General features: G+C 36.7%; 1 protein-coding gene across 2 annotated transcripts in view; it reads left to right on the top strand.

The window, feature by feature from the left end:
• BRF1 (BRF1 general transcription factor IIIB subunit) overlaps positions 1 to 18,924 on the top strand; it is a 224,071-nt gene that overhangs the window by 68,014 nt on the left and 137,133 nt on the right. For both annotated transcript variants that reach the window (XM_026698603.2, XM_026698602.2), the window contains exon 5: positions 17,290 to 17,362. In XM_026698603.2, the coding sequence (XP_026554388.1) occupies positions 17,290 to 17,362 (73 nt within the window). The remainder of the gene's footprint in view (positions 1 to 17,289; positions 17,363 to 18,924) is intronic.

The following is an 18,924-nucleotide window of genomic DNA, read 5'->3' as shown; positions in this document are numbered from 1 at the left end:
CACCCATTGCTTGCATGGGCCAGTTGCCGACAGGCTGTGGACTGGCACTGATCAGTGGACCAGAGCTGGAGACCCTTGGCATAGACAAATACAGGTAGTCCTTAGTGACCGTTCAAAATTATAGTGGCATTGAAAAAGTGACTTATGACCGTTTTTCATTCTTATGATTGTTGGGGCATCCCCATGGTCACGTGATCATGTGACATTTGGCAGCTGACTCATATTTATGCTATGTCCTTGCATCATGTGATCACCTTGTGTGGTCTTCAGACAAGCAAGGTCAATAGGGGATCCAGATTCGCTTAACAACCATGCTACTAACTTAACAACTGAAGTGACTCACTTCACAATGTGGCAAGAAAGGTCATAAAATGGGGACAGAAATCTCTTAATAACTGTCTCACTTAGCAACAGAAACGGCTTAATTGTGATCACAAGTGGAGGACTACCTGTACATTGCATATTAATAACTATACATTTATTCATTTATACTTATTGGACTGTTCATCTCATGTACCATAACTTTGGGCAGCTCACAAAACAATGAGAAAATAACAAAACCATAAAAGAAACTCCTGCTATCTCAAAGAAAACTTTTCCCTACACATCAGCATTCCATTTTGCTGAAATCCAACCTCGCTCTACCTCAGTGTTTGTGGGAAGAGCCAGCTCTTTAAGGCTTTCCAAAAGGCTAGGATGAAGAAGCCTATTGGATCCCAGGAGAAAAGGTGCACTGCCTGAGTCTCACCAGATGACACCATTTAAGGCATGAGACCTAGAGTGTGTGCTCCATATCTGCCTTGATAGAATGAACACATATCTTCAGGAAGAGATGGTCTTGCAAATGGCCTGGCCCTCTACGATCAGGGCTTTGAAGATGATAACCAGTCCCTTGAATTTTACCCAGAAAGAAACTGGAAATTCACACAGCAGCAGTACAGTATGAACAAACTGTGGAGTTCAGCTCATAAATGGATGATCTTTGCCTGTGACCTCATATAAAGAAGGGGTGAGAGAAGTGAGTCCTGAAGCAACCTACAGTGCAAGGACCTGTAGTTTGACTCGACTCCCCAGCACTGTCTGGAACCAACCACAGAGGAGGTTCATCTCCCCCTCCCCCCTCATCCTGAGCCCTCCAAAGATTATCCAGATACAACCAGTCCTATCAGTGCTATAGCCCAGTGCTGAACCCTGCCTGAAAAGGGTCCAGATAATCTGCTTCATCCAGAGTCTCCTGAGTGCCTACTGGACAAAAGTTGTCTATCACAATCAGGTCCAGAGCAGTTGGCACCATCCAAATCCAACCTCATGCCTGCACTGACAAGGCCTTAACTGCCCAAGCAAGCCAACGTCCAAATGTATCCCATAAGTTTGAAATGACCATTCTGTTTATTTTACTTATAGTGCTGAGGATTCTTCTTTTACCTCATCCTAATTGTCTTTAAGTAACTAGCATCCTAAGTTCACTTTTTTCTTCGTAGCATTTTCGTGCAGGTGCGGGGTATGCCGTTTTTGGATCAATCAAGTATTTACCTGTTGGTTGCAACAGAAATTGATTGACTGGTTTCTCTCAGAGCCTGACATAATGGGCTGAGAACGAATGACTGGTCCAAAATTACACAGTCAGCTGTCATGCAGGACTAGAATTCACAATCTTCTGGTTTCTAATCTGGTGCTTTAACCACTAGACCAAACTGATATTCACTCACTTAATAGGACTCTAAATCTGCAATACTTTTAACACATTTCCTTTTTTTTTTAAACAGTGGATGAGCTTTAGTCCAACTGAACTCTGAAAAATGTATATATATATGACTATTCGGTTGCATTCTAAAAGTAACTTTAGCTGGCAGTATATTGGGTTTATGGGGAAAGAGTGAAATATCCTTAAGGTCTTTGTTTATAATGTATTATAAGAAATCCTTATTAAATGGATAATTTGCAACAAAACTTGTCTTTATGATATCTGGTTTTATCTATTATGGTCTTAGATATATTGGATTAGAGTAAATCTCACTTAGCAAGTGCCTTATTTAGCAACCATTCCTGGTTATGTTGGTGATGAAAAAATAAGTTTGCACTGATTCTCACATTTACAACTTTTATAGGTTTGTAAAACAAAGAAAAGCTTCATAACCACAGTTGTGGTTTCATTAAGTGACTAATTAACTTAATGACAGAGTTCCCAGCTCCAATGTGCTTGCTAGACAAGGACTACTTGTACTGCTAAATCTTATTAAAAGTTTTCAACTTTTTGGATCTTTCTTTCAAAAAGGTGTTCAGCACAGAACTATATTAATAGCTAATATATAACTTCATCATGTATTATAAACTATATATTATTCTTTATCTATTGTGGCCTCTTTCAATCATATGCCTTTTCTGAAAATAAAATTGAAAACGAACAAACCAAACAAACTGAAGAGTTGGATACCAAGCTGTCCGTCTTTATAATAGAGAAATGATATATTCTGTATTAGCACATATTATCAAAATACATGCAGACAAAAAACAAATAATTATGCATATTTACACCAGTTACAAACTTTATTTTAATATATGTTTATATAATTCATTTGAAGTGTTTGTGCTTAAGAATCACTTTCTTAAATAAATTATTTAATTTATGAAGTCAGTATTTACTCAGTGGAATTTTATTACAAGCCCAAAGCTTGAATTCCAAAATAATTTCAAGAATTCTTTAAAAAAGAGTATTTTAAATAATATTTTGCAAAAGCAAATCACAACTCTTTCATATATAGTAAGTAATGAGGGGATGTTAATTATCCCTACATCTGTTGGGTGTCCCACAAAGAGTCAGTGATCTTTCCAGAATAATAAAAAAGAACAGCTTTTCTTTTTCAGTAGGGAAATCAGCCTTTTCTGGTGTGATCATAACCAACAAGGAAGGCACAGTAATCAGACTGGAATTAATTGGAGAATTAACTTTGGGTAAAAGTAATTGTGTAATACTGTGCTTCTTGATTTTACAGGGAAATTAAAAGGAAATGAAATCATATATCTACCCTGAAATTGAAGAAAATGGATTATATGGCAGGAGTAGTTAATGGAAAAAAATGAGTAAAAACTTTCTGAAAAATGGAGAGACTAAAAGCAAAATTGCACACAAGTCCAACAAAGAAGAAAAATGGAAAATTACAGAAGAAGCTGATATTTAGTGAATTTAAAAAAAACCCACACAAATAGGAGAAAGAAAGAGGAATAGAAGGAATCCATATTATTAGTTTAGATTTGTAAAGATATTATCAAGAAAATTAAAACTCAAAATGATCTGAAATTGGTAAACAAAATGACAGGTTTTTTTCAAACATATTGGAAAATAAAAGAAAGAAACTGAGCTGTTGAGAGAAAATGGCATAAAGGATAATAGAAAACAGATAGCAGCAGAATTATTCAGTTCCCATTTTGATTAGTTTTCCCTAAGAGGATACCTCTTTCACTGGGTGTTTATGAAAAACAGATTCAAGGAACATACTTCCAGCTTGAGACTTGAGAGAAATATAGGCAAAGATGTATTTACTTGGAAAGAGTTTAAATCTCAAGAGGTAGATGAATTGCATTCTAGGATACCAAATGAACCCTCTGATGGTCTGGCTGAAGCTCTATTCTTATCTTTAAAAAGTCCTAAGAGAATGATTGAAGTACCAGGTGTCTGGAAGAGATACATATTCTTTTCTTCAAAAAGAGGGGAAAATCTGATCAAATACTAAAGCAATTGTTCTGTAAACACCTTGAAAACAATTTAGTGATTCCTAATGTTATCATGAATATGTTAAGAACATGTCATTGTTGGACTTACTTTTATTTTATTTTATTTTATTTTATTTTTTTGATTGAGAAACCTGAACGGGTAGATCAGAGTCTTGGGGAAGCTGTTGAATGTTATGCAGAAACAGTTTCCAGAGTCTCCTGTGAAGTGGATGATGCTGATGTGTAGGGACTTTATGATACTGGTTTTATACAGGCCCCAAAGCCTCGGCATAGGTGGTTTGAGATGGAGTTGTTAGAGCTGGTAAAAGCCATTCTTGGAGAAGGCTGATTTGATGTATCACATGATACAGCTTTTCAGTCCTTGTGCTTCTCCTGCCACATAATCAGACCCTTGGAGGCCTCATTTACAGACACGTCCAGATTTCCTTGCAATAAAGCTTACTTCATCCATGATTTCATTGTGAGTCAGAGGGCAGATATGACATGCGTTATCAAGACTTGGATGGGTGTCCTGCCCCTGGTGGAGACTGACTCTGAGGGAGAGGAGGAACGACAGGAAGTGCAAGTGTGGCTCCGGAGGTTGTGGAGAAGGCTGGGGAAGGGCAGAGGCCAGCTGAGCAGTCAGAGGAGGATCCAGGCCCATCCCCTATCCATCCTAAGGCACGCAGGGAGGAGAGGATAAGGAAGAGACATGGTCTACTTGAGAGGAGAGGTCCTTGATCCTCTTCATGGGATGCAGGTGTGAGAACTGCATAAGAGTTTGGACCTGTGTTCTGGCAAACGCTGGAGACAAAGTGTGTTTTATTTTGGTTTGAGGTTATCTTGGTTGGCGTCCTTCCAACAGATTGTGCCTTGTTATCTCCTTGAATTTGGTAAATACTTCTCCTGTCCCGTTGTGGAAATTTCATCATTGTAGTTCGTTTGGTTTTTATTTTCACCTCTATCTGCTCATTAAATTCAGACTGTATTGCTTTCTTTTGAAGACTATTTTTGAGTATGTTTTTTCTCCAACTGAGAATTATTGAACAGTGGGGGCCAAGTTGGAGGCATTAAAGGACATTTATTTACCTTTTGGATTTGGTTACGTTTGTGTTACACTCTGGGTCATCACAATGAGTGTAGAAGGGGATGTTGCCCATTCAGAGTTATAACCATCTGGAATTGTCTTTGGACATGATTTTAGGGCTGTGGAACTGAGGATAGAATGGCTGTTGTCAGATGTAGGAAACTTGTTGAAGCATTTCTCCCCAGATAACTGAATATCAGATCATGTGTGAATTTGGGCTCAAGAGATTAGTTGGGATTGTTCTGTTGTTCTTCCCTACTTAATTCTGTGCCTGACTGGTGATCAAAGTTTCTGTGCTTATATTGATGGAAGACCTCAACCTACCTTTACTCTGAGCCAGCTAGGGAGTCCATGAACACCATATGAGCATGAACCTAATTCAGATGGTCAGTGACCTAACTCTCATTGGTGGTCACATGATAATAAAGGCCTTGGATTGCTCCTGAATGACCTCTTTTTTCTGTTGATCCTATGGTGTCCCTTGTTTACCAAAGAACATCTAGAAAAGAAGTGGCAAAAGAGAGAGCTAGAATATCAGTGGAGAAAGACTGAGAGCAAGTCTGACTGGATATGTGCAGAAATTAGTGTGGTGAAAACCGCAGCAAAATTTAATTATATTTTTCTCTTACAGTGTGCACAGTGTACCATTCAGTTGTCCCTATTTAGGCTATTCCTCAGTCTTTTAGAAAGGGAGAGGCCTAAATGTTTTCATGACTGCTTTAAGGATTTTATAAGGCATCAGCTAGATAAAATTGCTCAAATCTGACAAGTTTGATCTGAGTTGTCATGTCTTAGTGAAATAACTGAGGCTGGTCATGTCTTGTTATCTGGGAGGAGTTTAAACTTGTATATCTTGGGGAAGTGGACAGGGTCCTCAGAGCTATTAGTGTATCGATCTGCTGGCTAGATCTGTTTCCCTCTTGGTAAGCATGCCCATGATGGTGTGGTTGGGTCCAAACAGTAGTAAGTTGTTCCTTGAGTGACCAGAGTTTTTTATCCTTCCTTGAAAGAGGTGTCCATGCACTTCAATCTTAAAAAAATCAACATTGGATTTCATCCAGTTTTCAGCCTCTCTGTTTTGGGAAGGTGGTACAGGATTCTCTAACTCCAGAGGACCCTGGGAGAAATTAATTACCTGCATTTTTTATAGTCAGATTTCAGAATGAAATAGAGCACTGAAATAATAATGTTTATGGATGACCTTTAGTAAGATCAAGATAGAGGTGGTACAATTGTTCTGATCCTCTTTGACTTCTCAACAGATTTTGGTATCATCACTGCTGGTACCCCAGCCCAATTTTAGGGATGGGAAGTTGGGCATTCTTTTACCATGTTTTTCTTTCATTTATCTGAATACTGTATGCTATACTTGGCAGTTTGTTGGGTTCCTCAGAGCATTATGCTCTTTTCTTATTTCCTATTTAACATATATATAAAAATTGCTAGGAGAGGACATACAATGGCATATAGTCAGGTATAATCAAAATATTTATTTTATTGTATATCTTGACTTGCTGACCAAGTAATGTTCTAGTGAGCTGTCCTGATGCTTGATGGCTGTTCGGATCTGGTGTCAATGAGCAGGCTTGGCTCCCTAACTAGTATGTCCAATACACGGAATGGAATTATAGAGATTTTTGTGAATTTAAATATTTAATTATTGATGAAAACTCTGCTATTGGTGAATAAATTCTGTCTTGACTTTAAATGAATCATTAAAACATGCCTTTCTAAGTTATCTAAAGTTAATCACTTTATCCATTAGAGCTTTTGAAGAATGGTGTACAACTATTTTTAAAGCAAAGAAATTGATTCAGTATTACATAACACTTTTTTTATTAAGCACAGCAGGTTATCCCAAACTTTCCAAAGATGAACGATGAATCTAACTGGAATTGTTTGTGACATAGACCTCCTTTAAAATCTAACATTAAGAATTGATCAGGAAGATAATGTATAGGTGGCACCCCAATCCATTACATTTTAATGTTTTTAGGCTGCATTGGCAGAATTGCAAGCAGATTGGTATACACAGTATTGTGTTTCCCCCAAAATAGGATCTATCCCAAAAATAAACTCTAGTGAAGGGGTGTGGACATGGCCAGCACAGGAGACCGTGAGCATGCGCAGATGATGGTATCAGCAGGCAGAGGCAGAGCCATGGGAGAAGGCAGGCAATCTGGATGGGAAAGCCAAGAGTTGGGCTGGAGTGGCAGTTAGTTGCGGAGACATATCTTTGTGCGGATGCAGCAGTAGCAGACGGAGGCAGAGGTACGGGAGGAAGGCAGATGATCTGGACATGCCACTTGGGCTGCAGGAAAGCTGAAGGTCAGTGGACTAGAGCAGGTGGGTGACTGCAGGAGGCTTGTCTTCATGCCTCTCGCTTGCCTGTGACCCTCTTGGTGTGTTGTGATCACCTGCCCTCTGCCCCATGCCTTTGCCTCTGCCTCCGTTTGCTGCCGGTGCCACTGTGTGAAGATGAATCTCCTGCAGCCACCCCCTGCTCTGGCCCACTGGCACTCGGTTTTCCTATGGCCTGTGTGGTGCGTCCAGATCACCCGCAAACCCCTACCCCCATGCCTCTGCCTTGGTCTGTTGCTTGGTCAGAGAATTAATTCACCTATGCTGCGTGGGCTACGCAGTCCCAGAGTGTGTGGACTAAGAGACTGGCAGGCTGCAGCTGCTGCCAGATATCATTAGTCCGCACACGCTTGCTGCCTCTTGTGTGCATGGCACAGCCAGGCTGATCATCCCAAAAATCATGTTTCCCTCAAAATAAGCCCTAGTGCTTATTTTGGACCCCCCCAAATATAAGACTGAATCTTATTTTCAGGGAAATAAGGTATTACCATCTTGGGACCGATGCCTAGTTAGTCACTACTTATCAAAAGTACAAAATAATCCAGTAATCTTTGAAAATGAAGTTTATTTTTTCATTGTCCATATTTCCTAAAGCATATAAATTGGTGGAATATATTAAATTGATTCAGTTCCTATTGTTGGCTGCCAGATTTTTATACTGGAAAACTAGAATGCACCTTTCATTGAATCAGAAGTATTCTGAAGTAGGGGAATTTGCTTTGGCTGAAAAAAAAAATATGGCAGTGTTATTTATTTTATTTCCAATATTTTATGATTTATTGCTTGTTCAAATCAATCAATCAATCAACCAATAATCAGATCAGTCATAGTATTAGCTAACTAGCTAATACATAACACATTGTGTCATTATCAGGACATGAGCAGTTTTTCCTGGGCTATTTGTTTAAATTGCAGAGGCAAATGTTCTTTTGATGATTTACCCATTTAAAAATATTGATGTATATTTTTTAAAAAAGATAACATAACATTCAAACTAATTTTATGAGTTTGCATGTTTAGAGTAAAAAAATATAAGGCAATGGGAAAACATTCAGACAAGAACTATCTCCCCATCTTTAGTAGTTCATTTTATCTGAGCTACACCCCACCAGTTAGTTGTTCCTTGGCTCACTTGCTTTTGAATTATTAGGCCAAGTCCAACGGCCATGTTTCCCAAGAATTTTCCATGGTCCTTGAACTGCAACATTTCTCTACCTCAGTGATTAGAAATAGTTTTAAAAACAGCTGGTGGTAGAAGGGGATGACAATGGTGAAGTCAAGCAGGAAGATTCATGGGCAATGGTGAAGAGTGATCAGTGAGGTAGGAAATGAGTTGCAGTGCTTGATCCAGAGGTAGATTGAATCTCCTACATTACCAGGTACCTCTTACTCTCCTTATCGATCGGGAACTAGGCTAGAGGATGGGGCCTTATTGTGATTGTGAGAAGAACTCAGTGCAAACAGCAGTGGGGATAAATGGACTAATTTATCTGATCAGATGTGGAGCAGAGTTTAAATCAAAATCAGCAGATGATTTGAATTAGCCCACACTGATCTCTGTTTTAAAAATACGCATATTTTTCAAATGGAGTAACTTTTCTATGTCTTTTTTCTTTCCATCTGCCTGTCCATTCAGTGACAAGAAAAGTCTCAAGCAGGTGTTACAGTGGATGTGTGAGGTATTCTTCACTTGGTCATACTGTTTTTTCGGTAAAGTTAATCTTGAACATTTGGTACAGCCAGATTTAAATCAAAAGGTCTTCTGGTGTCCTTTCTCCTAGTGTAGCTTATGTTCTGCTTATTAGATAGTACCAAGGATAAAGTAGAAGTAACTTTTTTTATTTGTAGCTTAACAGTTTTGAAATAAAAAATGGAATATTTCCATTGTTTTTTGTCCAGCAACTGAAACTTGGCCAGTATTGAAGTACAGAACAAAACTGAGATATTCCCGTCTTCTGTTATGTTGTCAGATGCTCAGATCTAAATGCTGGCAAAATTGAGTATCTGATGTTGTTGAGAATAGGAAATAGCAAATACCTAGCGCGGAAAAAGCAGGCCCTGAGCAGTCAGTCAGAAGCTTATTAATATATATCCTTGGCTCCAGAAATCTAAGTCTCTAGAATGGTGAAAGATATTGAAGTTTTATCATAAGTAGTGTTATGAGGTTGGCTCAAGGAGCATGAAGATTCTGGTCTATAGTTTTAAATAGCACCATGAATTGCTCATACTCCACTTTTTAAACTCCCAGCACACTAATATTGTGATATATTCATACATAGTTCCCAAGACTTCTAGTAATGTCAGATAATATACATTCTAGCACTAAGTAAAAAAAGTAAATTATCCTTTTGCTTCTCCACTGTGTGTGGGCTTTCATAAATATATGGATCAGAAAGTGCTAGAGCACCTGCCCAACCATGGCAGATCCCAAAAGCTTAGTCTAATTAATACTTGGCTAAGAAATCAGGAGTCTGGGTAGTACCTTTTCTGACTCACCGAAGCATCTGCCTTTGAATAACATTGGTCAGTTGGAAAAAATACTAGCAGAGTTCTGATATTTTTTGTCATGCCAGACCAACAAAGCACTCCCTCCTACAATATCTCCTTGGATAAAAATAAAAATCACCAGGAAATACCAGATCCGTGGGACATCCCAGCAATGCTGGCTATGGAATTCTGGGAGTTGAAGTCCACATATGTTAAAGTTGCCAAGGTTGAAAAATACAGGAAGAGACTTAAAAAATAAGCACATGCAAAAACTAATCTTGAAAGGAGTTGCAAACCATTACCATTTGCCAGCAAAACTCCATGGCTTTGTCCATGGAGTCACTAGGAGTCAAACTTGATTCTAAGGAGACTTTATCTAGTGTTGCAGTTCATCACTGTCAGGTATCTGTAATTGGCCGCATTAGTGAAATGGTAGGCCTGCCCCACTGATAACTAGCGGTATCTCTGTTCCACTATGCATTCAAAGGGGTGGCTTGGGTTTACATATACAGGGAGATTACTCCCAAGCCCTTCTGTTTCTGCTAGGCAGAAAATTGTTGACCCTTTTAGAACAAAGGTAGCAGCTGAGTATCAGAGCTGGTCAAAGAAGAGAACATTTTACTCTGAGTAAAGGTTTAAATCCATGAGAAACTTTATAAAGCCCAGGAAAATAAGTAGGAGAGTTCAGGAATGTGTTTACACAGAAAACTTAGAATTTTAATCTATATTTTATTGTATAAAGCTTAATACTTTGACCCTGTATTTATTTTCCCAGCATAAGCTCTGTAATTGTGTGTTTTATTTAACTTGGAACTTCTTTTTTAACATTTTAATATGAAATGTAAATACATAGTAAAATGAACTAAATTTGTTATTATACGGTAGAACTTCCAAATATTGTAAATATACTAATAAACAATAGAACCAAATAATACTTTCCTTTTACAGCAAATTTGCCTCTAAATTAGAAACAGCAGCATCTTTTTGTGATCTGCCCATATGACTTTTCTGTGGAAGAAATTGCAAGCTATGATTTGAATAGCTTTGTATATTTTATTTCCTTTGCTGTTGGATGTTTTCCCTGTGACTAAGGTAAAATGGATTTTTGCATTCCTACTTTTCCTTTTTTTTAAACAAAGGTTGATTTTATTTATCTTTTTGTAAGATTGGTCTGCCTCCCAAAGGGAAGGGGAGAAGAAAGAGATGATTCCATTTACCATGCTTCAACAGCAGAGGGATATGCAGAAACACCACATAGTTTGTTCCTGTGTTTCTTATGTTTATTTTTCCTGTACATTTGACAGAAAAGCCAAATTGATGATAAAAACCTTCTCTGTCTCTCATAAATGGGAATAAGGAGTAAAAAGTCAGGTAATAGGCTCCCCAGAAGATAATGGGCAGCAAAGCTAGGGTGTGTGGATGTAAAAGACTTCAAAGAGAGGTTTGAGATCTTTAGCCTTTTGCTCCTATACTAGCATAGTGATGGAAAATCTTTTGTGCTCAGAGTATCAAACATTCAGAAAACTTCTATCTTAACTCTGCTGGTGTCACCTCTTTTTCTCCTTGTTTCTATCTGGCTTTGTTTTCTGTGCCACCTCTGTTAACTTTCTTTTGTTTTTATATTTTTCCTTGTTTTAGAATATTTTTAGCAATTTGTAAAGTGCTCTGAGTGGCTAGGAGTCAGGGGGCATCTAAAATTAATTTTTTATTATTGTTATTTTATTCCAGAAACGGATGGGTAGAAATAAATGCAGTTTTGTTTATTACAGCAAACTGACATTGAGAAGTTTCCCAATTCTTTAACTGGTTAAATTTTATTAACCGCTTGTAATCATTGATAGCCTTAATTGCTTTGTTAAATGTTAAATTGGAAAATTTACTAAAAATGGCATTATGAATTTTGAGTTACACAATTCTTATCTGTCACTTTTTATATTTCTTTGTATAATACAATTGAAATATCCTTATTTTGAAAAAAAACCCTCATTGCATGATATATATTTTTTTACAAGCATAGGCTTGCAGATAGAATGTGGTGGTGGTGAGACTCAAAAAAAATCAAACATTGAAGAGTAGAAAATAGTCTCTTTGTGCAGAAATTCTGCTCTAAATTGACAGTTAAGATTTGAAAAGAGAGAGCTGGAAAATGTATGCAATTTTGAAGTGTGGCAGTCTGAATAAAGAGCAGTCTAACTGCTCAAAATCAACTGTAGGTTGATTTCCACACAAGGGCAACTCCCATTTTCTGGACAGCTTCTTGATTTTTGTGTAGTGTGAGTACATAATTTATAGTTGTATTAAAGAAATAATTCAAAAGGCTTAACTGACAATGAGGTCAGTGAGTCTCAATACATCTATAAATGGCACCTATAAATGCCTCCTTAAGAAACCAGTTTGACCCTCTCAACTGCCTATCACCCTCTCAACTGATTATCACTTGTTAATAATTATTTTTTTCTCTGAAATATTTCTTTTGTCTGCTCCTGAATGAAACTGTCAGTTTTAATAATATTTTGTTGTTGTTTAGTTTGTTTTTATTACAACAAGAAAGAAAAAAGAAAGATGGAGCAGTGAAGCAGCTGGTACCAAAAAGGCAATAAAGGTTCTGTTGGTTTGTGGTGTCATTTTGCCTATCAGTTTTATTTGATTGTATTTGTATTATTTTATGTAATTCATTCAGTAGATTTATTAATTAAAAGTATTTATGTTTTGTTTTTAGATGCACATGCAAAATCCTTGTGTAGTTTACTAAAAGTACAAAATATTGTAAAATAAAATGAAGTAAAAACAGATCTTGAATAAAAACTGTGTAAAAACCATTTATTAAAAGATATTAGGAGTGATTCATGATAGGGTCCGGCCACATATTAAACAGTTTAAAAGGTATCAAAAATACACCAATGTGGTTATTTGGTGCATGTTAGACACTTACTCATATTCTCGCTTTGTTGCAAATGACAATCTTCCATTGGTTACTAGCTGGAATTAAACCGCTTAAGGTACAATAAATGGTAGATTGGGTTATTTCTTCCTTTCCATTCACTTAGCTGGCTGGTTACAGTCTGACAGTAGGAAAAAAAATAAAGGAGAAGCGTATCTCTGAACTATATAGCCACAGACAACCAGAAAGAAGAAAATGGAAAGTACTATTGAACACAGATTTTAATTTAGGTAGCAAAGCCATATAGATTTTGAGGACTATTAATCTTAGCACTGTAGGTAGGCTTACTTTATTCAGTTAATTTGGTCTTCAGCAGGAGCTATGATTCCAGGAGACTTTTCAGTTAGTTATTTATACCCTGCCTTTATTATATTTTATAAATAACGCAAGGCAGCAAACATACTTAATATTCCTCTTATTTTTCCCACAACAATCCTGTGAGGTGGGTTGGGCTGAGAAAGCGCCACTTAGCTGGCTTTCATGCCTAAAGTGGGGTTTAGAATTCATAGGCTCTGGTGCTGTAACCATTAAACTAAACAGGCTCTCTTGGGTTGCTAAGGCTGCAAAAATAGAAGCAGAAATAAAAAAGATCCATAGATGTCTTTTCGTTTTAAGTTTACTTGACAAATACACAAGGCCCCTAGGAGATGTTATTCAATGGGTAGGGGTTTATGCAGATAATATCCAGTTGTGCATTTCTACCCCAGACCAATTATAAGTTAACTCAAACAAGGCAGAAATTGATTCTCCACCATAACTTTGAAGGAGTTGTATTTACCAAGTAGCTGGTTATCTATAGTCTGAAAATTCTCCTGGAATCATAGCTCCTGCTGAAGACCAAATTAATGTGGTGGCCAGAAGAGATTTTTGCCTAGTTTTGACTGGTGTACAATTCCAGTTCCTAGAAGAGGAGGTATGATATGGTTAGGGTTTAGCAGGTTTTGCTATCACACCTCCCTTTACTACAATCTTAATATACACATCTCTAAAAACCCAAATACCAAGTGAACATAAATGAACAATGTAAACAATGCAATTAAATTTTGTGGGAAGGTGACTTCTTGAACTGTGTAACTGAAAGGTTCTCCATACCTGCCTAGGATTGTTTGCATTTCCCAAAAGGGAGGTACCAGTTTGGGAAATCCTAAAGGAGCCACTGTAACATGCCAGTTGCAGGTGTTAAGTTACTGACATGGTTGTTAAGTGGATCCAGCTTCCCCATTGACTTTGCTTTTCAGAAGTTGGCAAAAGGGGATCACATGACCCCAGAACACTACAGTCGTCATAAATATGAATCAGTTGCTAAGCATCTGAATTTTAATCTATATGTGACTGTGGAAAGCTGCAATGGTCGTAAGTGTGAAAAATGATCATAAGGGCTGTTGTGACTTTGGTCACTAAATGAACTGTTGTAAGTTACTATATGGTAAATTACTTTTCTAACCTGCTTAGATTCTTTTTATTTGAAGTGGCATGAAGTATTTGTAGACAGACAGACAGATCTGTTTTATCCAATCTAATCTCTCAATTTACCTCTTGAGCTTTTTTCAGCTAAAGATCAGATAAAATGCTTAATAATAATATTTTTGAGTATATGAACTAAGTTTTACTTTGCCATGTCTAACTTAGTCAGTCTAGATATTCTGAAATCATACTAGGAAGTTGAACTATTACTTCTATAAAATATAAATTGAGAAATCATAGCTTATGATCAGCAAACCAGAATCAAAATCACAATGTAGATAACCTTGGTACATTGGGATTTTCATTAACTGTAGTTGACTGTGACTGCAGTTACGGCCATGGCCTTGCATCTGAAAAAGCTGCTCTGTGGAAAAGGGAGTGTTGAGAATGATTATATGTGCAACTCTAAATCTTTGGCCTTTAGATTAAAAATTCTAACCTAGGCTTTAAGTTTTAAATTATGGAGTTCTGATTGTATTGTTTGGAATTGTGGATATATTTACACATATTTTTGATGGTGGATTTGTGATCTTGATTTGTTGAACAATATAAGAGTTGATTCATTAGCCCACAAACAACTAATTGTATTATATTTGTATGTATGTGTGAATCCCGCTAATTTCTCCCTGAAATTTTTGAGATACTGGAATAATATGGTATTTCTTAAGAACATAGATGAATTTAAAATACCTGGGGAGATATAATAGAGTACCTAAATTGAAAGTGTATTTTACAGATACTGGAGGCTAATAACCGATAATCATTTCACCTGTATCTCCCTTTTCTGTTTATTTTCTTTTCCTCTGTCTTTGTAATTTATTTTAAATTGGCCATGAAGACTCCTGCTTCCATTCTGCTGGCTTAACACTGAAGCAACTAAGAGGATTGTTGTTTTAACTTGCCACAATAAAGGCTAGGTAGAGAGTAGAGAATGATAGAAGTGTTTGTTTGCTTGTTTTTATTTATAAGTTACTTTATAAAGTAATCAAGGCATTGAAAATATCTAATATTCCTTCCACCTCCTCTTTTTTCCCACAACAACAACCCTGTGAGGTGGGTTGGGATAAGAGAGAGAGAGAGAGAGAGAGAGAGAGGCTGGTCAAAGTCAAGAATTCATAGTCTCCTCCAGTGGTGGGTTTCAATTTTTTTTTACCACCTCTTCTATGGGCGTGGCTTGGTGGGTGCACTTTGTGTACGTACATGCCAAATGTGTGCTTGCAGACGGTTTGCTACTAACCTCCTGCAATCCTGCACTCTCCCTGTGTCTTCAACAGTTGATGCGTGGCTATCGTTTGTACCGCGCAAAGCAGCTGAAGTTGAAAAGCAGGAAATAAAGGTCAGTATAGAGATTGGGTGGATGAGAGGGCCCATCAGAGTGAACTGGATTGCCCACAGATGATCGTTGTAGCTACCAGTTCAGCTGAACCGGTAGAATACCACCACTGGTCTCCTCATTTCTAGGGCAATAATTCTAGGCCAGCATCATAGTCACTGCACCAAACTGATCCATTAATTAATATATGCATCACTCCTTTCTTTAAATGGAAAAGAATGAGCATAAGTTTAATAAGAGAGTAGTACAGCATTTGGTTCAGATGTCTGTTTGACTTCTCAAACAAAACATAGATTGTTGATCAGTTTTCTATAGCTGCTCAGTGAAAAGAACAAAACTACAACCTGGCAACAGTGTTAAAGCTGTAGGGTTTTGATTGAAAAAAATCTGCAGTAAAATTTATCTTCAGTAAATTTATAGAATTTTATGTATTGCATAGTTCTGCATACAGTAAAGAACAAATGATTAACAAGCATGGAGAATGTAGTTACTTCTACCAAGAATTCTTGAATGAGATGATTCATAGCCTGCTGTCCACAGACGTATTGAAAAAGCCGACTTTGAAATTCTGAACTTGTGGAAGAGTTTTGAGGAAGTTGTTAGCATCCAGTTTTTCTGGATGACACTGTGTACTGACCTTTTTTCTACACTTTCTGTTGTTTGATTATTATTATTTCATTGTCCCAATAACTGAAAATAAAATTGAGAATCGCAGATGATGAGGTTTGGGTACTGTAAGGGAAATACTAGTTGACTATTTCACACCTCCTCCCTTAGCCCAGGGAAGTCGTTTATCTACTTTGCACTTCTCTTTGACAGCTCTGAAGATAAAGTGCAAGGCTGCTTATTTGCTTGTTTTTATTTTTACTTTCATTGCATGTGGGGTGGTGAAGAGATTTTTGAAACTGCAGGAACAGCAGCAGCTTATGGCAGGATGGCTCTTGTTTAGGTTATAATACACAGGGAATTTCACCTCCACCTGATCTCAGAAATTTATCTTTCATATATTGGAATAATGCAAGTGCTATGTTGCAGTTTTGTATATTTATCTGCAGGATTGATGTAGCCTCTTTCTCCCATATATTTCAAAGAGACAGCCTGGAATTTGGACCACTGAAGTAGAATAATCAAGACACACTTTTCATATCTTACTTACCAGCTGTCTTACAATTAGGAGCCATGCTTCTTCAGTACCAATAATATTAAACCAATTAAACTTTCAGTTTGGGGATTGGTTGTTTACGTCAGTAAACCATAACTGTTATAAATTAGTTAGTGTTATAAATTAGTTAGTACCCAATCAATCAGCTGCATAACTGATTAAAATATGTATGTAAACCTAAATAAAAATGTGTAGGAAAAATAAAGGGCATTAAAAGAATATAGAAGTTTACATATGTGAAGAATCTTGGAAAATGACAAAGCATCTGTTTTTGTAGAATACAAAACTGTTTTTGTAGTTTTGCATTAGTACTGTAGAGAGGCTTTAAACTACTCCCATAGAAACTACTCCGATACAGTTTTCATGATTTCTCATTACTGCAGAATTCTGTGCTGTTTTCCATTTTGTTTTGGAAGGTCTTCTAAGATTTAGAAGAAGCTTTTCAAAAGAAGGAACTGCTGGCCAATGAGATCAGGGAAAATTGGTTACACTACTTTATATAAACATAATCTGTTTTTCCCTCTGGTAGCACAAAGTCAAAATTATGTGTAATCCATTATGGATTTTTTCCCCTGCTAAATAATTTGGTAAGTAATTGGCTGTGTCAGAGAAATTTGGGGTTTATTTGAAAACATTTTGATGCTTATTTAAACATTAGATGATTATTTTCAGGCTGTTTCATCTAAAGACAGATGTATTCTTCTGCTTCTTAATTCAAAGAATCATTTTTCCCCTTTATACAGGTGAACGTCTATGTGCTGGGGAAAACGTTCCTTCTGTTGGCCCGAGAGCTCTGCATAAATGCTCCAGCTATAGGTATTTTTAAATAAGGGTTGGCTTTTGATATGCAGTTACATTGTGCCATCATTTCATGGCAGCTTTTAAAAAATACTTAAATGGGTTGTTTAACTAATATTTAATGATAGTTCAGAATTAAGACTGGAAGAATCTTAGAAATGAAAGCTGTCTATGTAAGCTCCGAGTTTACCTTAAAACTGAAAAACAGTTACTTCTATTATCAGTGTGACTTCTTCCAGTTATATCCATCTTTTGAAGTAACTGTAAGAAAATATACATTTGAACTAATTCAACAGAAATAAAGATGGTAATAAGTGCTTTGAACTCAGAGCATGCAGAGGCATGAACATGGAACATAGCCCAAATATAGAGCATTGCACTTGACAACAGCTGCTTAAACAAAGTTTATTATTTCCCAGGATTATATGTGATGAGGACTTACAATATTAAAGGCAGAAAAGGAAACGTGAATGAATAATAAAGAGCTTAATTACTTTAGAGGAATTTGAGGCCTGCCTCCTTAAAAAAGGGCAGTACTGCTTCTGTAATTTTGCAAAATCCAAAACATGATCCTTTCTACATCATGAGTTGTAGACAGTAATTATAATAGTGATGTTATATATACCACTGATTCTGTGACCTGATTCATGCATAATGCTTAGACATACTATACTGTTAGCTTTTCTAAGCTATTCATTATAACTTAGACTTGTATGCAGACCAGGTCATTATGATTTGTTTTGAAAAAGATGATTTTTTAAAAAATTGAATTTTGGGTAAAGAGCTCTATAGTTAAGAGTTTAACTGCACAAAGAACATTTTAAGAAATGTGCTTGTGCTACTTTTGCAGAAAACAGAGAGAAATGGCCAACCATTGTCTTGGTATCATATTGTCTACTGTGTGTTATTAATCTCCATAAAAATGTTCTTAACAGCTTTGATGCATCAACAGTGGTAACAGCATTATAGCATGGATGTCAGAAATGAACGGAACACTTTCATTAAGTCATTTCTGAAGATACTGGGAAAGTGGTGTGATATGTTAGGAAATGCCAAAATTTACTGCTGACGTCCTGAATAATTTACCATTTTAGAGTGTCTAAAGCACTTTGTGTATATTATCTGAGTAATCTTAAAACAGACCATTATCCTGAGAAAGTGGCTTGTCTGTGACCATATGGAGCGGTAATGGTAGAGAAGACATTTGAACCAGGGACGTTTTGACTAATGTTCCTAGCAACAGTGCTGGCAAGCTATGCAAGATATTCCCCTAAATTAGCTTGTTGTGTGCATGTTGGTTAGATGATTATGTTGTTGGATTCACATAGTAGCATATGTATTTAGGATATTATTCAGAGATGCATTTTCAGTCTACTTAATAAGACTATGGCTGTGTAAGTGGACCTTATAACTCTATCAGGAATTTTAAATTTTCAGAGATGGATCACAAACATTATCATATTAATATCATTTTAATATATGAATTTAGCATAATATTGAGATTGAAAAGGTTTTATCTCATAACTTTAGATTGATGCTTATTAAAAAGGATATTACCTGAGGAATATATTGGAAATTAT

This window comes from Pseudonaja textilis, chromosome 1 (genome assembly GCF_049901715.1).
Source record: "Pseudonaja textilis isolate UNSWEBS1 chromosome 1, rPseTex1.2, whole genome shotgun sequence".
Classification (NCBI taxonomy): Eukaryota; Metazoa; Chordata; class Lepidosauria; order Squamata; family Elapidae; genus Pseudonaja; species Pseudonaja textilis.
The sequence above is the reverse complement of the archived record's forward strand: the minus strand, read 5'-3'. Positions and strand labels throughout refer to the sequence as shown.